Here is a 17,054-nt window from a genome sequence, read left to right as displayed (position 1 = left end):
TGGAGACGGGAAGATGCGTGGGAGATGCATCCCAAGGCAATTGAGAGGCACGGAAAGGATGTTAGAGGAGCAATTAGGCTCTTGCTACCTACCTTATCCGACCTAGTTCACCTAGGTACCTTGCCAAGGCAACCAGAGAGGCAGTCGGTGTGTTATGTCATGCTGCATCTTCTCCTTAATCCTGTAGTTTCTGCAGCCATAGGTGCCGCCCGCTGCCTCCTCCGCAGTCCCGTGTCCATGCCGTCTTTTCCACCTCTCTTCTGCTCTTCTCCCTCTCCCCCTCCCTCCGCCTATCGTCTCTTCTTTCCCTACGGCTTCCGATGACCGAACACATTGGGGTAACGGGCGGGGGTCAGACATTCTAGAAGACATGCAGGTGCGAAAGCAAAAGTTGAGGCAGATTAGTCATGTCCACGGCTTACCCTCTTTCAGTCTCGATGAAGCGCTCATTACTCACTTCTCACTCCCTCCCCACTCACGCAGGAAGTCATCGCCATCACCATTGCCCCCTCAGCTACACGCACCCTAACTCAGTCCGTCACCCATCGCCCTCAGCTTAAGACCTGCTGCTGCTCTGATTGTCGCCGCCGTCATCATCCCGCGCAACTTCTTCTGGTGTCCCCTGGTATTTCGGTTCTCACGGTTCTTACGGCAACCAGTTCCCGGTTTTCCATGCAGCTGTGGCAGTCAACAGCCGGAATCTGATCTGCACTGTCCCCCTGTTCCCTGTCTTGCACCCCCGCTGCTGGCCCGAGTTGGGAGTTCCGGCCGCCTGGGGCACTGCGCTCGTGGTCATCCTAATCTCGAGAGAGCTCGAGATCCGACCTCGTCAGCTTGAGGACGTCCCTTGGGGCATCACAAGGGCAGCTCTTTCGAGTCTTCCACCATCAAGGCATATCCACATGCATGCTTTATGCACGCAATCAAGAAAGTTGGCCACCACACGCGCACTGCAACGCCCGCCTGATGCCATTTGGCAGCTCTTCCCCGCATCGGAGCCGAGCCGGATGGGAGTTCTTAGTTTGGACTCCTTTCGAGCCTAGTCATGAACTCTTGGTCACGCGGTCCCACCATTCACCAGTCACGCACATGACAAGTGGACTTGGGAACTCTTCGCACCCATGATCCTCCAGGCTCCCTCCCCCACCTGCTATCGGACCTGTCGACATTTACGGTTATCGCGCCCGTCTTGTCGACCCTTTGGGCCTCGGTCGTGGAGCTCCTCCACAGCTTAATCTTGTGATACCCACGCATTTCCTCAACGCTCTGAGCCCTCCAGCACATCCGGCTGTCACTTTCTCCGGGGAGGCACCCAAATGCCGTCGCTTAACCACCCAGTTCCAAGCTTTCACATCCCAACTCCCGCCTGAAATGAGGCAGTCGTAGCAGTTTCGGTCTCTGGCCCGACTCGGCGCCGCATAAGATATATTCATAGTGTGCTCGTGGTGTCGATCTTGTCGTGGACGGCTTGACATTCCCCCGCCTTTGGCTGTGACCCTCCACCCAGCTTTGGCAGGCATAGGCCCGAACGAGACAGCCCAACTACCCAGAAGGATCAGCTCGCAACCCTGACATGTTGCAATATTGCACCCTCCCAAGTTTCCGGACTCGTTCGGTTGCTACCGATACACCAGTATTACCAGCTGTCTCTAAGCATACCCTTGCAGCTACTATAGCTCGTGGATCTGCCAAGCAGAGAGCTCTTGTCGTCACTTGCCTCTCACACATGAAGCCACTTGGACTCGAGCCAGTGCTTCGGCTGCGAAGCGATAATGAGAAGGGTGGTATCGACGATGGACTAGCCCCGCGTCCTGTATATAAGTTTGTGCTGGTTTGCCACGTCTGCAAGTCAGTTGTTGTTCGCTCGTCTGCAAAAAACATTGCGCCATCATAATACGTCTTCTCAGGCGCAGTCCTGCCTCGTATGCTGCTCTAAGAAGTGTCAGAGACTCATCGATACCATGGCAAGCACACTCTCGCTCAAATTTCTCGCCGTAACCCTTCTAGCCAGCCAAGCTTCCCTTTGCGATGGAGCGGCGATAAATGCCAGATCCGATGTGCCTCCCGGATTTGTGGCCGCCCCGTACTACCCGGCGCCCTACGGTGGCTGGGCATCGGACTGGTCCGACAGTTACAGGAGAGCCAAGGAAGTTGTCGATAGGATGACACTAGCTGAAAAGACGAATATCACTTCCGGGACCGGCATTTTTATGGGTAGGACTATTCTGACTATTCTCTGTCGTGTTATGCGCTTCAATCCGCTAATGTTCTTTAGGGTACGTCCTGCTTGATCGTTTCACCAATACGTGCTAACTTGACCAAGCCGTTGCGTTGGAAACTCCGGCAGCGCCCTCCGCGTCGGTTTCCCTCAGCTATGCCTTGCCGACTCGGCAACCGGCGTCCGCCAGGCCGACAACGTTACCGTGTTTCCATCCGGCATCACCACGGGCGCCACATTTGACAAGGACTTGATGTACGCCAGGGCTGCTGCTATGGGCAAGGAGTTCCGGGGCAAAGGCGCCAACGTCTACCTGGGACCGAGCGTGGGACCCATCGGTAGAAAGCCCAGGTAAATCCATGATTTCCAAAGCACTGCAGACACGATGCTAACCGGATGTAAGGGGCGGTCGAAACTGGGAGGGCTTCGGGTCCGACCCCGTGTTGCAGGGTAAGGCTGCTGCGCTGACCATCAAAGGCGTCCAGGAGCAGGGCGTCATCGCCACGATCAAGCACCTCGTGGGCAACGAGCAGGAGATGTTTCGCATGTACAACCCTCTGCAGCAGGGCTACAGCGCCAACATCGGTGAGGCCCCTACCCTTTATCAAAGAGTCAGAGATTCGGCTACTGACCGAGCAGATGACCGAACGCTCCATGAACTGTACCTCTGGCCGTTCGCAGACGGTGTGCGTGAAGGCGTAGGTTCCGTCATGACGGCTTACAACGCGGTATGTAACTCCGTCTCATCCAAAAACCTTTGACTGACGTTTTGATCAAAGGTCAACGGTTCGGCTTGTAGCCAGAACAGCTACTTGATCAACGGCATCCTGAAGGATGAACTCGGTTTCCAAGGGTTTGTCATGAGCGACTGGTTGTCTCACATGTCTGGCGTTGGCTCTGCCCTCGCTGGCCTCGACTTCAACGCTCCGGGCGACCAGCAGGTGCCACTGACTGGCTACAGCTACTGGATGTACGATCTCACCAGAGCCGTACTGAACGGATCTGTCCCTGTGGACCGCATCAACGACATGGCCACCAGAGTTCTGGCAACGTGGTACCAGATGGGACAAGATGAGGGCTTCCCAGCAACCAACTGGGCTACGGGAACCCGTAACAGAGTGGGGGATTTTTACCCTGGGGCATGGCCCTTCTCCCCGAGCGGCGTGGTCAATGAGTTCGTCAAGGTCCAGGACGACCACCACCTCGTCGCCAGACAGGTTGCGCAGGAGGCCATCACCCTTCTCAAGAACAATGGCAGCCTTCTGCCCATCACGACCTCGGCGCCCATCAAGATCTTCGGCACCCACGCCCAGACAAACCCGGACGGGCCCAATGCCTGTGCCGATAGAGCCTGCAACAAGGGCCTGCTCGGAATTGGATGGGGCTCTGGAACGGTCGACTACGAATATTTGGACGACCCGCTTACTGCCTTCAAGAAGAGGGCCGGTAACGTCGTGTACTACAACAGCGACTCTTTCCCATCGGTCCCGGCCCCCACGGCGGATGATGTGGCGTTCGTCTTCATCACCTCTGACTCTGGCGAGAACCAGTACACGGTAGAAGGCAACAACGGAGACCGCAGCTCCTCCGGCCTCAATGCCTGGCATAACGGCAACAAGCTCGTCAAGGACGCTGCCGCCAAATATCAAAACGTCGTGGTCGTCATCCACACGGTTGGTCCGATCCTCGTAGACGAGTGGATCGACCTCCCCAGCGTCAAATCAGTGCTCGTGGCTCACCTGCCCGGCCAGGAGGCCGGCGAGTCTCTCGCCAATATTGTTTTTGGTAACGCATCCCCCTCTGGCCACCTTCCGTATAGCATGACCAAGAAGGAATCCGACCTGCCTGCGTCCGTCACCCAGTTGGTCGGCGGCTCTCTTGGCCAGCCACAAGACACCTTCTCTGAGGGGCTGTACATCGACTACAGGTACCTCCACAAGAACAACATCAAGCCTCGCTTCGCCTTTGGCCACGGACTGAGCTACACCGACTTCTCCTTCTCTGAGGCGACCATCAGCCCCGTAACGCCCCTAACCGCTTCGCCGCCAGCCCGCCCAGCCAAGCAAGGCATCCTCGAGTACAGCGCGCCTATTCCCGACTGGACCGAGGGCGTAGCGCCGGCCGGTTTCAACAAGATCTTCAGGTACATTTACTCCTGGTGCACCGAGTCCGAGGCCAAGGACGCCGTTGCAGCCTCCAAGACAAAGACCTACCCGTACCCGGCGGGTTACAGCACGACCCAGAAGCCCGGCCCACCCGCCGGCGGCGCCCAGGGAGGAAACCCGGCTCTCTTCGACGTGGTCTTCACCGTCTCAGTCAAGGTGACTAACACGGGCGCCGAGCACTCGGGTAAAGCTTCTGCACAGGCGTATGTGCAGTTCCCCGACGGCGGCCCTGAAACCCCCGTGATCCAGCTGCGCGACTTTGAGAAGACGAAGAATCTAGCGCCTGGAGAGAGTGCCACGGTGACGCTGGAGCTGACGAGGCGGGACGTGAGCGTTTGGGACGTGGTCAGTCAGAACTGGGTCGTGCCGAACCCGACGGGGAGGTACAAGATCTGGGTTGGGGAGGCCAGTGACAAGTTGTTTTTGGCATGTTACACGGACTCCGGGGACTGTGAGGAAGGTCTCGAGAGCCCCGTTTGATTTCTGCATGGTAATAATTGGAGTGATCACTTCTTCATGGATGAATGTCGGCTCTAGTTGGGTCGCTGAGTTAGCCATTGGTCTGATCGTCTGCGCATATCCAAGTAAGTAACAACTGCTTTGGGGAACAAACAAATGGGTGCTATAAACAGTGGATTGAGGAATACAAGATGAGGAAACCCTCGGTTTCCTGGAAAGAAAGTGAGTATCTGGGCTGTAGGTTATCAGTACACAGTCGAATAGAAAACAGTAGATATCCAATCCAACCTACACTCTCGACGAAACACGTCGCCTAATCATCCAGTCGATATCCTGCGCTTCAATAACGGCGTGGCCCAGCTTCGCAGGCATGCTTGAGATACACTTCGAATAAGGAGGAGTACGCGCTCTACCCGAGCATCACAACAAACCCTTTCTTGATGGCATCAAGCTCTTTCTTCCCCAGCGGATCCTTCTTGTTGAAGGCGTGCTTCTTCCGCTCTGCACTCGTCCAAGATGTGATGTCGAGGCCGTCCCCGCCAACCGTCTTCCCCGTCTTGTACTCGGAAAACGCCGCCGCCCAGCCCCAGGGATCCTCGCCGTGCTGTTCCACGGTGGGCAGCTCGACATCATCGTCCACCTCCTCCAACAGGTCCTTGAGTTTGGGGACGCCGCGCAGTGTGATGCCGTGCTTCTTGGCGTAGGCGGCGACGTAGTTGTCAAACGCCTCCGCGACAAAGGGGAATGGCCGCTTCTTGGACTTCTTGATGCGCGTCTCGCCCTCGAGAAGAGAGGAGCCGCGGAAGGCGGAGGCGACCTTGAGCATGCCCGCCATGACTATACCGAGGTCCTTGACCTCTGAGTCCGGGCCCAGGACGCCCTCGCGTTCGAGGCGCGCGAGCGTGGCGAGAAAAAGGTTGCCAATGAGACGGGCGGTCTGGCGGCACAACTCACCATCATCGGCCCTGGTCGGTAACACGTTAGCCAAAGAGCCACGCCAACGCTCACAGCATACACACGGAGAAGACTTACATGGCAAAGTCGCCGCCGGAGAGGAACCAAATGAACGGCGCTATGGCCTCGCAGATGACCCACTGCTCCCTCCAGTTCTCCTTGGCCTCCTCGTAGTCGAGGACGAGGTTCTGGACGACCTGCAGGATGCCGTAGGCGTAGTGGTCATTGTAGGTGTACATGTCGAAGTTGTCCGGGTCGCGGACCTGGCAGTGGACCTGCTGGTTCATGAGCTTGCGATAGCCGGCGTTCGTGATGACAAAGGGCGCGTCGGGGTGCTCTGCCGCAGGCTTCATGCAGAGACAGGTCTTGCCGCCGTCGCATTTGGCCTTGGGCTGCTTCTCGCCTTCGTCGCCCTCATCGTCGTCGTCTTCCTCGTCGTCATAATCGTCTTCCTCGTCCTCGTCCTCGTCATCCGGGTGTCCTCCGCCTTTGGTTCCCAAAGGGCACCTGCAGGTGTACGTGTAGGCGTACTCAATGTCTTCCATGGCCTTCTTGTAGTCATCATCTGCGTTGCGAGACGCCGACACGGCCGACCAGCGCTTGCTTTTGGTGGACCATCGGGATTCGTTGGCGGCAGCGGAGGCGCCGGAGGCCGTGGTTTTGGTCTTCTTAGCCGTGCCCGAGGCCTCGCCGGCCTCATTGGCATTGGAACGTTTCTTGGGAGGCATTGGGATACACAGTGGCGAAGAAGAAAGCAAAAGACGCCAGCAAACGGGTAATACTGTAATTTAAGGGCTCCCTCCTCAATGTCCGCGGGAGAGGGGAGGGAATTATGTCGTCACTGCCACAACTCTAACGTTGGCGACGCGTAGCCAGTCTAGCTTTGGGCCAATTGCTTTTTCTCGTGCGGAACGCGTTGAGCTCCCTCTCCTCACAAGCCGAAATGGGGTTTGGCCGTGGATCCCGACCCCTGACCGTGCCAATCCTGTGACTTTAACGCTAGCCGCCACCTCCCATAGCTGGCTGTTGCCGTCAGAGATTGTGTAAAGCTTCAAGGCTTCGGAGGCTTGCAATGCGCCGATGAACTTACATGTTTGTTGTCCCTCGGTTGGGAGCCCGTGGGACGGCGGTAGGTAAGAAAGGGGGGAGGTGGACACGATGATTCCTTACTGATCCCTGCACGCGCATGATTCGTCTTCTCATCTGATAGCCTACGCGTAGGCAGTGGTGATGAAAGCTGGGCATTTGGGAAGAAAAAAGGGCCATTTAATATACAAAACAAGAGAATTGATAGCATATAAAGCGAGGCACCCGGGGTCCTGAGCGCTAGGGCATACTACCGTGCACCTTTTGACACATCTTTGCCGTGCAGTTGGCTCATTGAAAAAGAACAAGATGAGTGAGTATTCCAGGGTTCCTCTAGACATCCCGGAAGGCATATAATTCGCTTGAGGAGCCTCGTGAGTTACTTGTAATCTCGCCAGTACAACGCATACACCGGCCATCAACAAGGAGGCCTTGTGGCACATCCAATACCTCTCACCCCCGAATCCAAGGGCGCTACGCCTAAGTCGAGCCTCCGCAGCGTGTTGCAAACGAGTTCCTTATCTCCCAACGTCCCCCACTCTGTTTCGCCGAGTATAGCTGTCGGCATGGGTCTCGAAGCAGCTTGCGATTGAGATGTTGTACATTTGACTTCATATTGATACATGTTGAACAATGTCTCTCTGGAGGTCCTGATGCTGGAGTCTTCTGACTATACCCGACCCAGTCATTCAAACCGAAGAACGTTCACCGCCTCCGGCTTGCTCAAAGCCCAATCCTGGAACAAGGCGAACCGCTCATTGTTTCGTCCTCGCTATCCTCCATGAGTCTTGTTCGTTGTCGCTACCCTCCCCGAACATCATCCACTCAAACACCCAACTTCTTGCGTCCCTTCGCCCGTCTTCGTGCAATAATCTTGCGGCCGTCCTTGCTGTTCATGCGCGAAAGGAAGCCATGTCTCCTTTTTTGAATCAAACGGGTGTTCCGGTTCATCGTGTTACGGGGACCGCAGCGGATCTGCATGGCGCCCAGGGCAGGGTGCTCCGTGATGGCGCTCGTTGGAACAATGTCGGCGGCATCGACCGTCGAGGGCGTGAAGGGCGTAGCATTCGGGCGACGGAAGGCGGAAGTGAGTGGGGTGATTGAGGGACGCAGTGAGAGGAGAGAGGAGAACGTCCTGATGGCCAATTGTCAGCTAGCTGATATGATGGGTTCGGTGACCTTCTGATCGAGCTTCACCTTTGCGACAGCGCCTGGACCACGACGCGGGCGGGCTGGATGGTTGGACGAGAGAGAAAAGCCCTCGCCAGACTTGTAATGGGTTGGCGCATCATCTTCGCGGCAGTCGTATGGTTGTTGTCATGGGCTGCGTGGAGCTCTCACTCGCTGTTCCCGATCATCAAGCTTGAGATTTTGCGGCAGACTTTCTTGCAGTCTGACGGGAGTTCCCGCCGCTCATGCACAAAAGGGGGTTCTACCTCGGACGGGGCGTTTCTCTACGGGAGACATTGCATGAGGCGAGTGTTTCAGCCAATTAAAGTTGGGGCAAGCTGGGTGCACTACAGCCAATCGTCGGCGCTGCCGGCTGCCGCAATGCCCCGATTGCAGCGCGGGTGGCCCCACTTGGTCGTCGGTTCACTGTGGACAGCTTGCCTGAGCTACGTTGTTGCTGCTGGGTCTGAATGTCAGCTTGCGAGCGACAAGGTCCGGAGCCTGGCCCTGTTTCCTCAATCAAACATCCTTCCATTCCTGTCCCTCCTTTGCAACCCCCTCCGGAATCCGAAGAAGAAGCAAAGTGAGGCCAATATGGATTTCCTTCAACGTCTCGCGCGGTTCTTGGACCGACCTCTCTTCCCATGGAAGCGCCTCATTCTCGGCTTCTCTGTCGGCCAGTTCGTTTTTGAGAGTCTGCTCTCCCTCCGCCAGTACCAGGTCCTCAAGAACACCAAGCCGCCCAAAGTCCTCGAACAGGAAGTCTCGCAGGAGGTTTTCGACAAGTCTCAGGCCTACGGTCGCGCCAAAGCTGAGTTCGGCTTCATCAACGGTCTCTGGGGTCAGATCCAGAACATCGCCTTCATCCAGTTCGACGTCCTCCCCAAGCTATGGTCCTGGTCCGGTAATCTGCTGCTGAACTTTGCGCCGGCGCGCTTCACCGGCGAGATATCCCAGTCCATAGTCTTTGTCCTCGCCTTCATTATGATCCAACAGGTCCTCTCGCTACCCGGCTCCATCTACCAGACCTTTGTGCTCGAGGAGAAGTTCGGCTTCAACAAGCAGACGCCCAAGCTCTTCATCACCGACATGATCAAGTCCCAGCTCCTCGCCTTCGTCCTTGCGCCCCCAATCCTCGCCGGTTTCCTCTCCATTGTCAAGAAGACGGGTAACCAGTTCTTCTTCTACCTTTGGGCGTTCGCCGCTGGCCTCCAAGTCTTCATGATCACCATCTACCCGGTCGCCATCCTGCCGCTGTTCAACAAGCTGTCGCCCTTGGAAGAGGGCGAGTTGAAGAATGGCGTCGAGAGCCTCGCCAAGAGCTTGAACTTTCCCCTTCACGAACTCTATGTTATCGACGGAAGCAAGCGTAGCGCCCACAGCAATGCCTACTTCTTTGGTCTCCCTTGGAAGAAGCACATTGTCATCTATGACACCCTCATTGAGAAGAGCGAGACACAGGAGGTTGTCGCCGTCCTCGCCCATGAGCTCGGTCACTGGAGCCTCGGCCACACCACCCGTCTCTTCGGTATCTCTCAGGTATCCCCCCCCCCCCCTTCTTTGTGGTCACTTACGTGTCATCATCCGGCTAACACATGCAGGCCCATTTCCTCTACATCTTCGCTCTTTTCTCCGTCTTCATCAGCAACCAGTCGCTGTACGCCGACTTTGGTTTTCTTACGGAACATCCGATCATCATCGGCTTCATCCTCTTCTCTGACGCACTTTCGCCCATGGACACTGTTGTGAAGCTGCTCATGAACGTCCTGAGCCGCAAGTACGAGTTCCAGGCTGACGCCTTCGCCCAGAAGCTCGGCTACTCTGCTGAGCTGGCTCGGTCGCTCCTCAAGCTCCAGATCCAGAACCTCAGCTCCATGGATGCCGACTGGATGTACGCGACCTACCACTTCTCTCACCCTCATCTGTCCGAGCGCCTCAACGCCCTTAATTGGAAGTCTACCAGCAAGGTCACAACGGATGAGCCGACGGTCGGAAAGGCCTCGGGAAGGGATGAGCTGTAAGAGGCTAGATGAATCATGAAGAAGCATATGCACCGATAACAACCGGGAGAGGCAAATGCTCTTGAGTTTCTTAAAGCTTTTTTTGTTTTGTTTTTTTGTACGATACTTTTCCACCTGTATAAAGTCAGGTGGTGGTAGGCATCCTCACGAACCAGGGCCAGAAGTGATACATCTTTGAAGGATTGAATATCAATACTAGTTCCGCCGCGTTCCAATCATCAAGTTCCCTTCTATTGAACCGCCAGTGAAACATTCCTACCGCCTCGGAGCTCTCATATTGGCCAAGACTCGTGCCAGAAGCTCCTCTCGTGTGTCATTTTCGTGAGGGAACAAATTTCTCTGTAAAACGTGTGAGCAAACACCCATTTGGACCGGAAAACCACATACCGCGGCCAACCATCTCCTCATCTCCTCTCTGGTCCAATCTTCTGGGGCGCCTGTCGGGTCCGGGCCAGCAGGGAACATGTCTCCGCCGTATATGGCCCAGACAGCTACGGCCGTCACCAGTCCGCCGAATGCTGCGACGCAATGAGCGCCGGACTCACGAGCAATAGTCGGGTTACTATACGCACCAAGAACTGCACTCTGTTTAGGCCGTTAGCAATCCATCAACCAAGGACGGAGCGAGGAAAGCTGACCCTGGATTTCATGGCATTGTCTAGTGGCGTGGGCATTTTGTCGAGTGAGCCGTGGCTGTAGTGGTGCGGTTGTTTGCCTTTTGTGACGTGACGACTAGAAACAGTCCTCGGATTCCTCTTGCTACTAGCTATATACGGTTTGAACTGGGCCGAAGACACACGTTGAAGTGTTGATGGCAACCGTGTTCGCAACCCGTGTTTTTTGGGTTGAAAGCGTCGTCAACCCACCCAAGCGCCCAGGTACATTCGAGGGTGGTCATTTACTATTCCATGCGCGCCACTCCTCTCTCGCATAAGAGCTGACGCGTGCCACAGTGACGTCTCGCTGCCACTCGGGGCCTGCAAGGTATCCTGCAGCTTGTTACAGCCTGTGGCAGGAGTCGTGGGGAACCATGGACGGCGCCCCCAGTACGTACTCCCATATCGGCTTCGGTGCCTACCCATTGAGTCCAAGGCCCCGATAAGATAAGGTCGACTCGACATATGCAACCCGAGTCCAGAACTGCGGCAAGTCATGGTCCGTGCATCTTTGCGGGCGAGCGAGCGCTCTCTCTCGCCAGGGGTCCATCCCACAAAATCATTTTTGCCCTCCAAATCCAAAACCACGCAAAGACAATCACTCCATCCGACCAGACAAGACTCCCCTCCCGCCGTCGCCAAATCCCCCTCAAATACCGCCAAGATGCCTCGCGAAATCGGTGATATCAAGCAGGTATGTTTTGCTTCCAGTGGAGAAGTGCTGTTCGTCGTAATTTGAAGAGACAGAGTTGGCTAACAGTTGGGTTCGTTGATGGTAGTTCATTGAGATTGCCCGGAGAAAGGACGCTTCCTGTATGCAAAAATCCCTAAACCCCCACCACCAACAGAAAACTCGACACGATTCGATCCCGGTTGCAGAAACCCAGGATTGAAACGTATCTGAGCCTCTAGAGGATTGGAATTTCGGAAGGAGCAGCCTTTTCTAACGTTTCTCGTTGTAGCCGCTCGCATCAAGCGCAGCAACAAGAACGCCCAGATCAAGTTCAAGGTCCGCTGCCAGCGCCACCTGTACACCCTCGTCCTCAAGGACTCCGACAAGGCCGAGAAGCTCAAGCAGTCCCTTCCCCCTCGTACGTCGACCCCTCGTCAAACCGCCCCTTTGGCCCCCCATCGCAAATGCTTGGGGAGTGATCGAGAGAGAGAAAGCAGTGCTCCACCCCATCGCAGCCAACGATACTAACCACGCCCCAAACTCATCAGAGCTCCAGATCAAGGACGTCGCCAAGAAGAACCCCAAGGGCAAGTCCGCATAAGCACTTCCCGACCTGGAAATCGAAAACTTGTCAAAATCGCTTCGATGGAGGAATAGGAGGTCATCAGTAGGCCCGTCTTCACGAGGTCAATGGAATGGTTTTGTGGGAGCTATTGGGCCGGCCGGTCCTCGGGGAAAATGAAGTGACGGGTTGTGTCTGTCCTCTCGGAAGAGAGTGATGGAAGATCTGTTCACGAGACACGTATGGCGTCGAGGGATTACCTAGCCAAACTGCGGATTGAGATGGACTTGTCTACCTACCCTCACCTAGGTAGTCAGACATTTCGCCAATGAAGAAACCATTGAACACAATTTAAAAGACAAGTCGCAGACGCAGCAAATGTCGCATTGGTATCCTCCTACGTACTTTTCCTGTCATGCTGTAAGAGGCCCCCTCCTGTCGACCATGCTCCAGATTCGCCAGTCAGTCTCGACATCCTCTAGCCCATCTGGGCTAAATGCTTCGACAGCAGACCCTACCCTACATGATGCGCTGGTAATGCCAGATGTCAGTCCCCGTTACGAATTCCTGGATGCCTGCCCACTCCTTGAACCCCTCGTGCTGCGCGATCGCCTTATGCTGCTCGACCGTCGACCACCCGCAGTACATGACAAACTCCTCGAGGTCCTCAGCCGCCTTCTCGATCCGCCACCCGCCGCGGACAGGGTACGGCTTTGAGGCTTCCTCAACGACCCAGTTGGCCGCAGCGTACTTGCTGATGAACTCGTCCTTTTTCTCGGACCGGACGCCGAAGCGCCCGACGCTGAGCACTGGCGCCGTCAGTAGCGAGGGGGGTTCGTCCTCCGCCTTCTTCTTCCCCTCGGCTTTGCTCTCTCCCTCTGGTGCCGCCGCGACAGCTTCTGGCTGCTTGCCCTTTGACTGCGGATTCAGCTCTGCGCCCGCCAGCTTTCCGTCGGCATCTGCCTCATTCGCCGCCTCCGGCGTGGTGTCACGGCCCGCAGGCTCACCATCAGCCGCGCCCGCCTGGGTGACGGGCTTCGCAAAGATGGGCGCATCAATGTGAAAGAACAAGACACTCCGGGGGCCTTCGACGTGGATGTGCGGCGTCAGCTTGGCCATGACGTTCTGGTTCTCGGGCGAGGCGATCCATTCGCCGTGCGCCTGTGGCGAGTCCCACTGCGCTGCCAGTAGGATCACACTCGGGTCTTCGACCTGCTGGAGGATGGCGGTGCCGCGGTCTATCCGGGTTGGCGGGAGGCCCGGCTTCTGGCGCAGCACCCAAGTGTCCTGGACCGTCTGGCAGTAGTCCATGAGCTCCTTGAGCTCCTCGGTCAGCGGCTCCTTGAACTGGATGAGGGCGAGCTCCGTTACGGTCATTTTGTGAGCTGCGGCTTGGCGGGCGACGTGGAGAAGGGGGTATCGTGACTAGCGACTCGAAAGCAAAACGATGTCGGGAACTCCGGGGATCGCGGGGTTGGGAAGCTCTCTGCGCGGGGTTCGGTGCGGGCTGGGGAATAATTGGGGTACTTTCGAGCCCGAAAGAACAAAGGACAGGGAAGTGACCTGCTCTGCTTGGGATGATGTCTCGGAAAGAATATTGTGGCGTGCTGGAGGCTGGATGTTTTCTGTCTACTCGAGCCAGATGTAGGGGTATCTGAGAGGGATTATGGAGCGCAAGTCCACCTGGCGGGGCAACAAAGGCGTACCGTACCGGTCAATACGTCGCGGCACCCAAACTCGTGACGTTGTCGCCCGTCAGAGTGCGGCACAGATTCGACGACCTGAGGCTAGTGTAGGAGCAGAAGGGCGGTCGCATAGCAATAAGCTCCATTCTGTGTGACAGCCTGGAGCTGATACGCATTGCTCTGCTTTTCCATTCGGAGAGCCCAAGCAAGCTTGAGCTCCCTCCTCAAACCCTTCCTTATTCGGCGACGAGACCATGGACCACCCTGCGGCCCTCAGGTGCAAAGCCGCAGATCACTGGCCGGCTGGCAGGCAAACGTAAATCGCCTCACGTTGAGCCATCCGTGGTATCTCGTCTGTACTGTAAAGGAGTCGGTGTCTCCAAAAACAAAAGTCCGCCAAAAAAGAGGAAGAAAAAAAGGAAGGGAAAAAAAAAACCTCCAGGAACAAATGGCTCAAGCTACCTATCTCGGCCATGTCCAAGAATCTGGCAAAGCCGCGCTTCTTCGCGGGAGAGAGCCAACTGTTGCGTTATCCTTTGGTCCATTGGGTGGACTAGACTCCACTGTCCGTACAAGCTCTCGGGCTCTGGACTCGGGTCAGAGACAACCCGTCACTGTCGCCAACGACCTGGGTGGGGGAGGGAAGGGGTGCATTCACGAACGAGCGCTCGACCATAATCGTGGAACATGGTGTCAGGGCAATCCGATGAGGCTTGGCCACGAGCACTTGGAACGTTGTCCTGCCAAGTGTTTGCTGGTCTCTGGGCGTCGTCCTCGGCGATCCAACCCTTGGGCAAGACAGGTAGAGGTAAGGCCATCGACCCGCAAATGCACTGCGCGGTCTGCGCCTCAATCGTCGAGCTGAGAATCTCGTCTCGCCGCTCGGTGAGGTGAGGTGCGGCAAGGTATCGATAAGCCAGTTTCCGTGGGTTCCGTCCCGCATCCAATCCTGGACGCCGGCAACGACTGCCTGCCGGCAACAGCTGTCACTTGCTGGTATCGATTCGCTTGTCAGGCTGGCGGAAACCTTGGCGTTCCTTGGTGAGAGCTTCACTGAACATCAGAAAGAGACTCATCGGGCTGGGCAACTTTCAATCGGCTTGGCCTTGGACATAAGAGCCAAGCCGATTTCTTCAACGCCATGTTACGGGCTTGCGGCAGTGCGAAACGGCGCTCGTCTTTGGAGACACGGCGGAGTTTTCCTACCTAGACAGATCGTAGAAGTAAGACAAACCCAAGGTAGTGAGTGAGTGTCTCTCCATTCGAGACAAGCAGAGGCCATGTGACGGCATTCTGCGTCGCCCAGCGGCGGCCATCCACCTCCCCCCAACCTTCGGCATTCTCAACATCGTGATGCCTCACCGCCTCAAGTCGTTTGCTTCCGCATGCGAATCGGAGGCCAACCGGACTTGTGCAACCGTTCCTGTCGTCGTCCGCATCAAAAGGCGCAGGATATTTGCTCCAGTTGGAGACCGGAGTCGGGGTTGTTGGTCGCATCGGATTGCCTGTGTTGGGCCACAAGTCATTGGTCATAGGTTTAGTGGGAGCAGACCACCAAGAGTCTGAGACCATTGACACACAGCCACTCCCGGCTCGAGGTATCAGACGAAACGGCACTCGGCTGCACCAATGGCTAGGTAGGTACGTACGTGGCGCTAAGGATGGAAAGCTCATGATCGGATGAGTGTACATCGTACTACACTACTACTTGGCCCTGGCTGGCTTCCATAGCTGCCGTCGTAAGCTCGAAGCCACGCAGAAGCTCACCGCGATAACAGTTACCCAATTGCGGCTTGAGTCAGGCTATGGTAGCACCGTTCGCTGCACCAGTTAGGTGGGTAAATAGTGCGTCAAACTATGACCGTACGAAATCCTGCCGTAACGCGCAATCGTCGGTCTTGCGAAGCGGAAACGCGGCAGCGCGCAGCCAGCCGGTCAGCATTCAATCTCGTCACTTGCGTTCAGCTTGATGTGGGAAACGACGAATCTTGAGGCGCGATGGCGGCAGGCTCGACAGTGGTGCTGTCAGTGGCTCGCGTCATTAAGCTGTCCGAGTCATCTTCCTCCGCCATTAGCACTGTCATGGCTCACAATAATGGCATATGCCAGAGGCTAGAGCTGTTTTTGAGGTGGTCAACAAAGCAAGACTGCTTCTATCATCGGTCGGCCGCCCTTTCACCTGCAGCAACCCCTGCCAAACCCGGTCGGTGTTTGCCGGGAGAATGCCCACCGGACCGGGACTACCGTCAGGGGGGAAGCTGTAACCGCCAATAGGGAAGCGTGGAAGGAGAGCAAGGCAAGGTACAAGCTATGTTAGGTGGTGGCCAGTTCCTGACAGGCCCGACAGTGCGTATCTGGTGTTGGCCTTCAACTGTTCATTGGCACGATTGACATACTTTTAATAAAAAAACTGCCCGTACAGACTTCACGAGGAGCATGGTCTGGTGGACGATGACTGCCTAGGCAGCATCGTGGCTCGTCACGCGCCCTGTCGCAGCAAGGTATCCTGCCGGGGTACTTGGGTAAAGCGGAGAGAAGCTGGCGTGGAACAATTGTCCCGAGGACATCGTTGCGCTTCTACTAATAGGTTCGGATAATTACAAGACTATTGTCGCGTCTCGCCCCAAGTCGCAACGAGACTTTCAGAATCCTAAGAACAGCGGTTTCCACCCGGCTTCCATAGGTAGGTAGGTGGGTAGGCACCTATGTACCGAGCTCGAACAGCATGGCAGGGCAACCAACACAACAAGAGGAGGAGAGACAACATTCCCGCCCCAGACTGACATCCCCCGTTCTCCCGCATTCAAACATGAATCAAGTCTCAATCGCAACACGTTTTCCCTACCTCCTCTCCTCCCCGCCGGCACACAGGAGGGGGGGGGGGTGAGGTTACTCCGTACTCCGTGCCCCGTACTCGTCACTCCAAGCCTTCCATCCTTGTCGCTGTCTGACTATTTGTCTTGGACCAACCGACTTCTATACCACCTCCAGGTTCGTCTTCCTCTACTGTCCAAGATTGTAGTGTAAGTGCTTCCGTCCCATAACAGTCGGTGGCTGTATCCATACTCCGTAGAGCACCTTGCTATCCGTCCTCTTCTCCATGTTTTCCTGGCTGATAGGGGGCCCCAACTCCGTGACCCGTGTCCATGTCGAGCTCCAACACCCATGTTGTCCACTTTGCCCGTCCACCCCCCCGGAACCTGGGAAAGCTAAACTGGCTAACTCAATCCAGTGTCCCATCTTCTCGTCCTCTAATAAAACTTCTTGTATTACTGTATTACGCATTTGCCAAAGCACTCCCACACCCTTCCTTCCCTCTTTCTCTCTCGCGCGCCGCTATCGACACCCGCATCCCCCTCTGGCCCTTCTCTCCCCCAACAACTTTTTTGCTTATTTTCTGCTTCA

The 17,054-nt window shown here is 56.2% G+C and overlaps 8 protein-coding genes across 8 annotated transcripts; 3 read left to right on the top strand and 5 right to left on the bottom strand.

Moving 5' to 3' along the window:
• Nucleotides 1-1,496: 1,496 nt before the first annotated feature.
• On the top strand, nt 1,497-5,055 carry CDEST_04573 (Putative glycoside hydrolase, family 3, glycoside hydrolase family 3 domain, immunoglobulin). The gene is made up of 5 exons (XM_062920732.1): nt 1,497-2,266; nt 2,324-2,569; nt 2,622-2,803; nt 2,858-2,946; nt 2,998-5,055. Exons 1-5 carry the CDS (start codon nt 1,962-1,964, stop codon nt 4,861-4,863), a joined length of 2,688 nt encoding a protein of 895 aa, XP_062776783.1. The 5' UTR covers nt 1,497-1,961; the 3' UTR covers nt 4,864-5,055.
• A 1-nt stretch (nt 5,056) lies between these two features.
• On the bottom strand, nt 5,057-7,213 carry CDEST_04572 (uncharacterized protein). Its single transcript, XM_062920731.1, has 2 exons — nt 5,875-7,213; nt 5,057-5,807 (listed from the first exon to the last, which is right to left on the bottom strand). The coding sequence occupies exons 1-2, from the start codon at nt 6,522-6,524 to the stop codon at nt 5,252-5,254; spliced, it is 1,206 nt and encodes a 401-aa protein (XP_062776782.1). The 5' UTR covers nt 6,525-7,213; the 3' UTR covers nt 5,057-5,251.
• A 254-nt stretch (nt 7,214-7,467) lies between these two features.
• On the bottom strand, nt 7,468-8,259 carry CDEST_04571 (Putative large ribosomal subunit protein bL34). The gene is made up of 2 exons (XM_062920730.1): nt 8,080-8,259; nt 7,468-8,017 (listed from the first exon to the last, which is right to left on the bottom strand). The coding sequence occupies exons 1-2, from the start codon at nt 8,172-8,174 to the stop codon at nt 7,708-7,710; spliced, it is 405 nt and encodes a 134-aa protein (XP_062776781.1). The 5' UTR covers nt 8,175-8,259; the 3' UTR covers nt 7,468-7,707.
• Nucleotides 8,260-8,433: 174 nt separating this feature from the next.
• CDEST_04570 (Putative peptidase M48, CAAX prenyl protease 1) lies at nt 8,434-10,194 on the top strand (the record flags this gene model as incomplete). Its single annotated transcript, XM_062920729.1, has 2 exons — nt 8,434-9,591; nt 9,654-10,194. The coding sequence occupies 2 exons, from the start codon at nt 8,434-8,436 to the stop codon at nt 10,071-10,073; spliced, it is 1,578 nt and encodes a 525-aa protein (XP_062776780.1). The 3' UTR covers nt 10,074-10,194.
• Nucleotides 8,464-11,187, bottom strand: CDEST_04569 (uncharacterized protein). Its single transcript, XM_062920728.1, has 4 exons — nt 10,712-11,187; nt 10,461-10,658; nt 9,648-10,412; nt 8,464-9,586 (listed from the first exon to the last, which is right to left on the bottom strand). The coding sequence occupies exons 1-3, from the start codon at nt 10,745-10,747 to the stop codon at nt 10,329-10,331; spliced, it is 318 nt and encodes a 105-aa protein (XP_062776779.1). The 5' UTR covers nt 10,748-11,187; the 3' UTR covers nt 8,464-9,586; nt 9,648-10,328.
• A 38-nt stretch (nt 11,188-11,225) lies between these two features.
• CDEST_04568 (Putative large ribosomal subunit protein eL38) lies at nt 11,226-12,479 on the top strand (the record flags this gene model as incomplete). The annotated part of the gene is made up of 4 exons (XM_062920727.1): nt 11,226-11,423; nt 11,509-11,542; nt 11,692-11,820; nt 11,951-12,479. 4 exons carry the CDS (start codon nt 11,226-11,228, stop codon nt 12,001-12,003), a joined length of 414 nt encoding a protein of 137 aa, XP_062776778.1. The 3' UTR covers nt 12,004-12,479.
• A 1-nt stretch (nt 12,480) lies between these two features.
• Nucleotides 12,481-14,041, bottom strand: CDEST_04567 (uncharacterized protein). Its single transcript, XM_062920726.1, has one exon. It carries the CDS (start codon nt 13,339-13,341, stop codon nt 12,484-12,486), a length of 858 nt encoding a protein of 285 aa, XP_062776777.1. The 5' UTR covers nt 13,342-14,041; the 3' UTR covers nt 12,481-12,483.
• A 6-nt stretch (nt 14,042-14,047) lies between these two features.
• On the bottom strand, nt 14,048-15,182 carry CDEST_04566 (uncharacterized protein; the record flags this gene model as incomplete). Its single annotated transcript, XM_062920725.1, has 3 exons — nt 14,048-14,632; nt 14,709-14,855; nt 14,937-15,182. 3 exons carry the CDS (start codon nt 15,180-15,182, stop codon nt 14,261-14,263), a joined length of 765 nt encoding a protein of 254 aa, XP_062776776.1. The 3' UTR covers nt 14,048-14,260.
• Nucleotides 15,183-17,054: the final 1,872 nt, after the last annotated feature.

Source organism: Colletotrichum destructivum, chromosome 3, assembly GCF_034447905.1.
Source record: "Colletotrichum destructivum chromosome 3, complete sequence".
Taxonomy (NCBI): domain Eukaryota; kingdom Fungi; phylum Ascomycota; class Sordariomycetes; order Glomerellales; family Glomerellaceae; genus Colletotrichum; species Colletotrichum destructivum.
The sequence above is the reverse complement of the archived record's forward strand: the minus strand, read 5'-3'. Positions and strand labels throughout refer to the sequence as shown.

Bases quoted from the DNA above. Each gene is read 5' to 3' on its own strand.
- CDEST_04572 (XM_062920731.1), bottom strand. From the start codon at position 6,524: ATGCCTCCCAAGAAACGTTCCAATGCCAATGAGGCCGGCGAGGCCTCG. The intron at 5,808-5,874 runs GTAAGTCTTCTC...GTTACCGACCAG, and splicing joins TCCGGCGGCGACTTTGCCAT to GGCCGATGATGGTGAGTTGT.
- CDEST_04571 (XM_062920730.1), bottom strand. From the start codon at position 8,174: ATGATGCGCCAACCCATTACAAGTCTGGCGAGGGCTTTTCTCTCTCGT. The intron at 8,018-8,079 runs GTGAAGCTCGAT...ATTGGCCATCAG, and splicing joins GTCCAGGCGCTGTCGCAAAG to GACGTTCTCCTCTCTCCTCT.
- CDEST_04569 (XM_062920728.1), bottom strand. From the start codon at position 10,747: ATGCCCACGCCACTAGACAATGCCATGAAATCCAGG. The intron at 10,659-10,711 runs GTCAGCTTTCCT...CGGCCTAAACAG, and splicing joins ACAATGCCATGAAATCCAGG to AGTGCAGTTCTTGGTGCGTA. The intron at 10,413-10,460 runs GTATGTGGTTTT...CACGTTTTACAG, and splicing joins TGAGGAGATGGTTGGCCGCG to AGAAATTTGTTCCCTCACGA.
- CDEST_04567 (XM_062920726.1), bottom strand. From the start codon at position 13,341: ATGACCGTAACGGAGCTCGCCCTCATCCAGTTCAAGGAGCCGCTGACC.
- CDEST_04573 (XM_062920732.1), top strand. From the start codon at position 1,962: ATGGCAAGCACACTCTCGCTCAAATTTCTCGCCGTAACCCTTCTAGCC. The intron at 2,570-2,621 runs GTAAATCCATGA...ACCGGATGTAAG, and splicing joins CCCATCGGTAGAAAGCCCAG to GGGCGGTCGAAACTGGGAGG. The intron at 2,804-2,857 runs GTGAGGCCCCTA...CTGACCGAGCAG, and splicing joins GGGCTACAGCGCCAACATCG to ATGACCGAACGCTCCATGAA.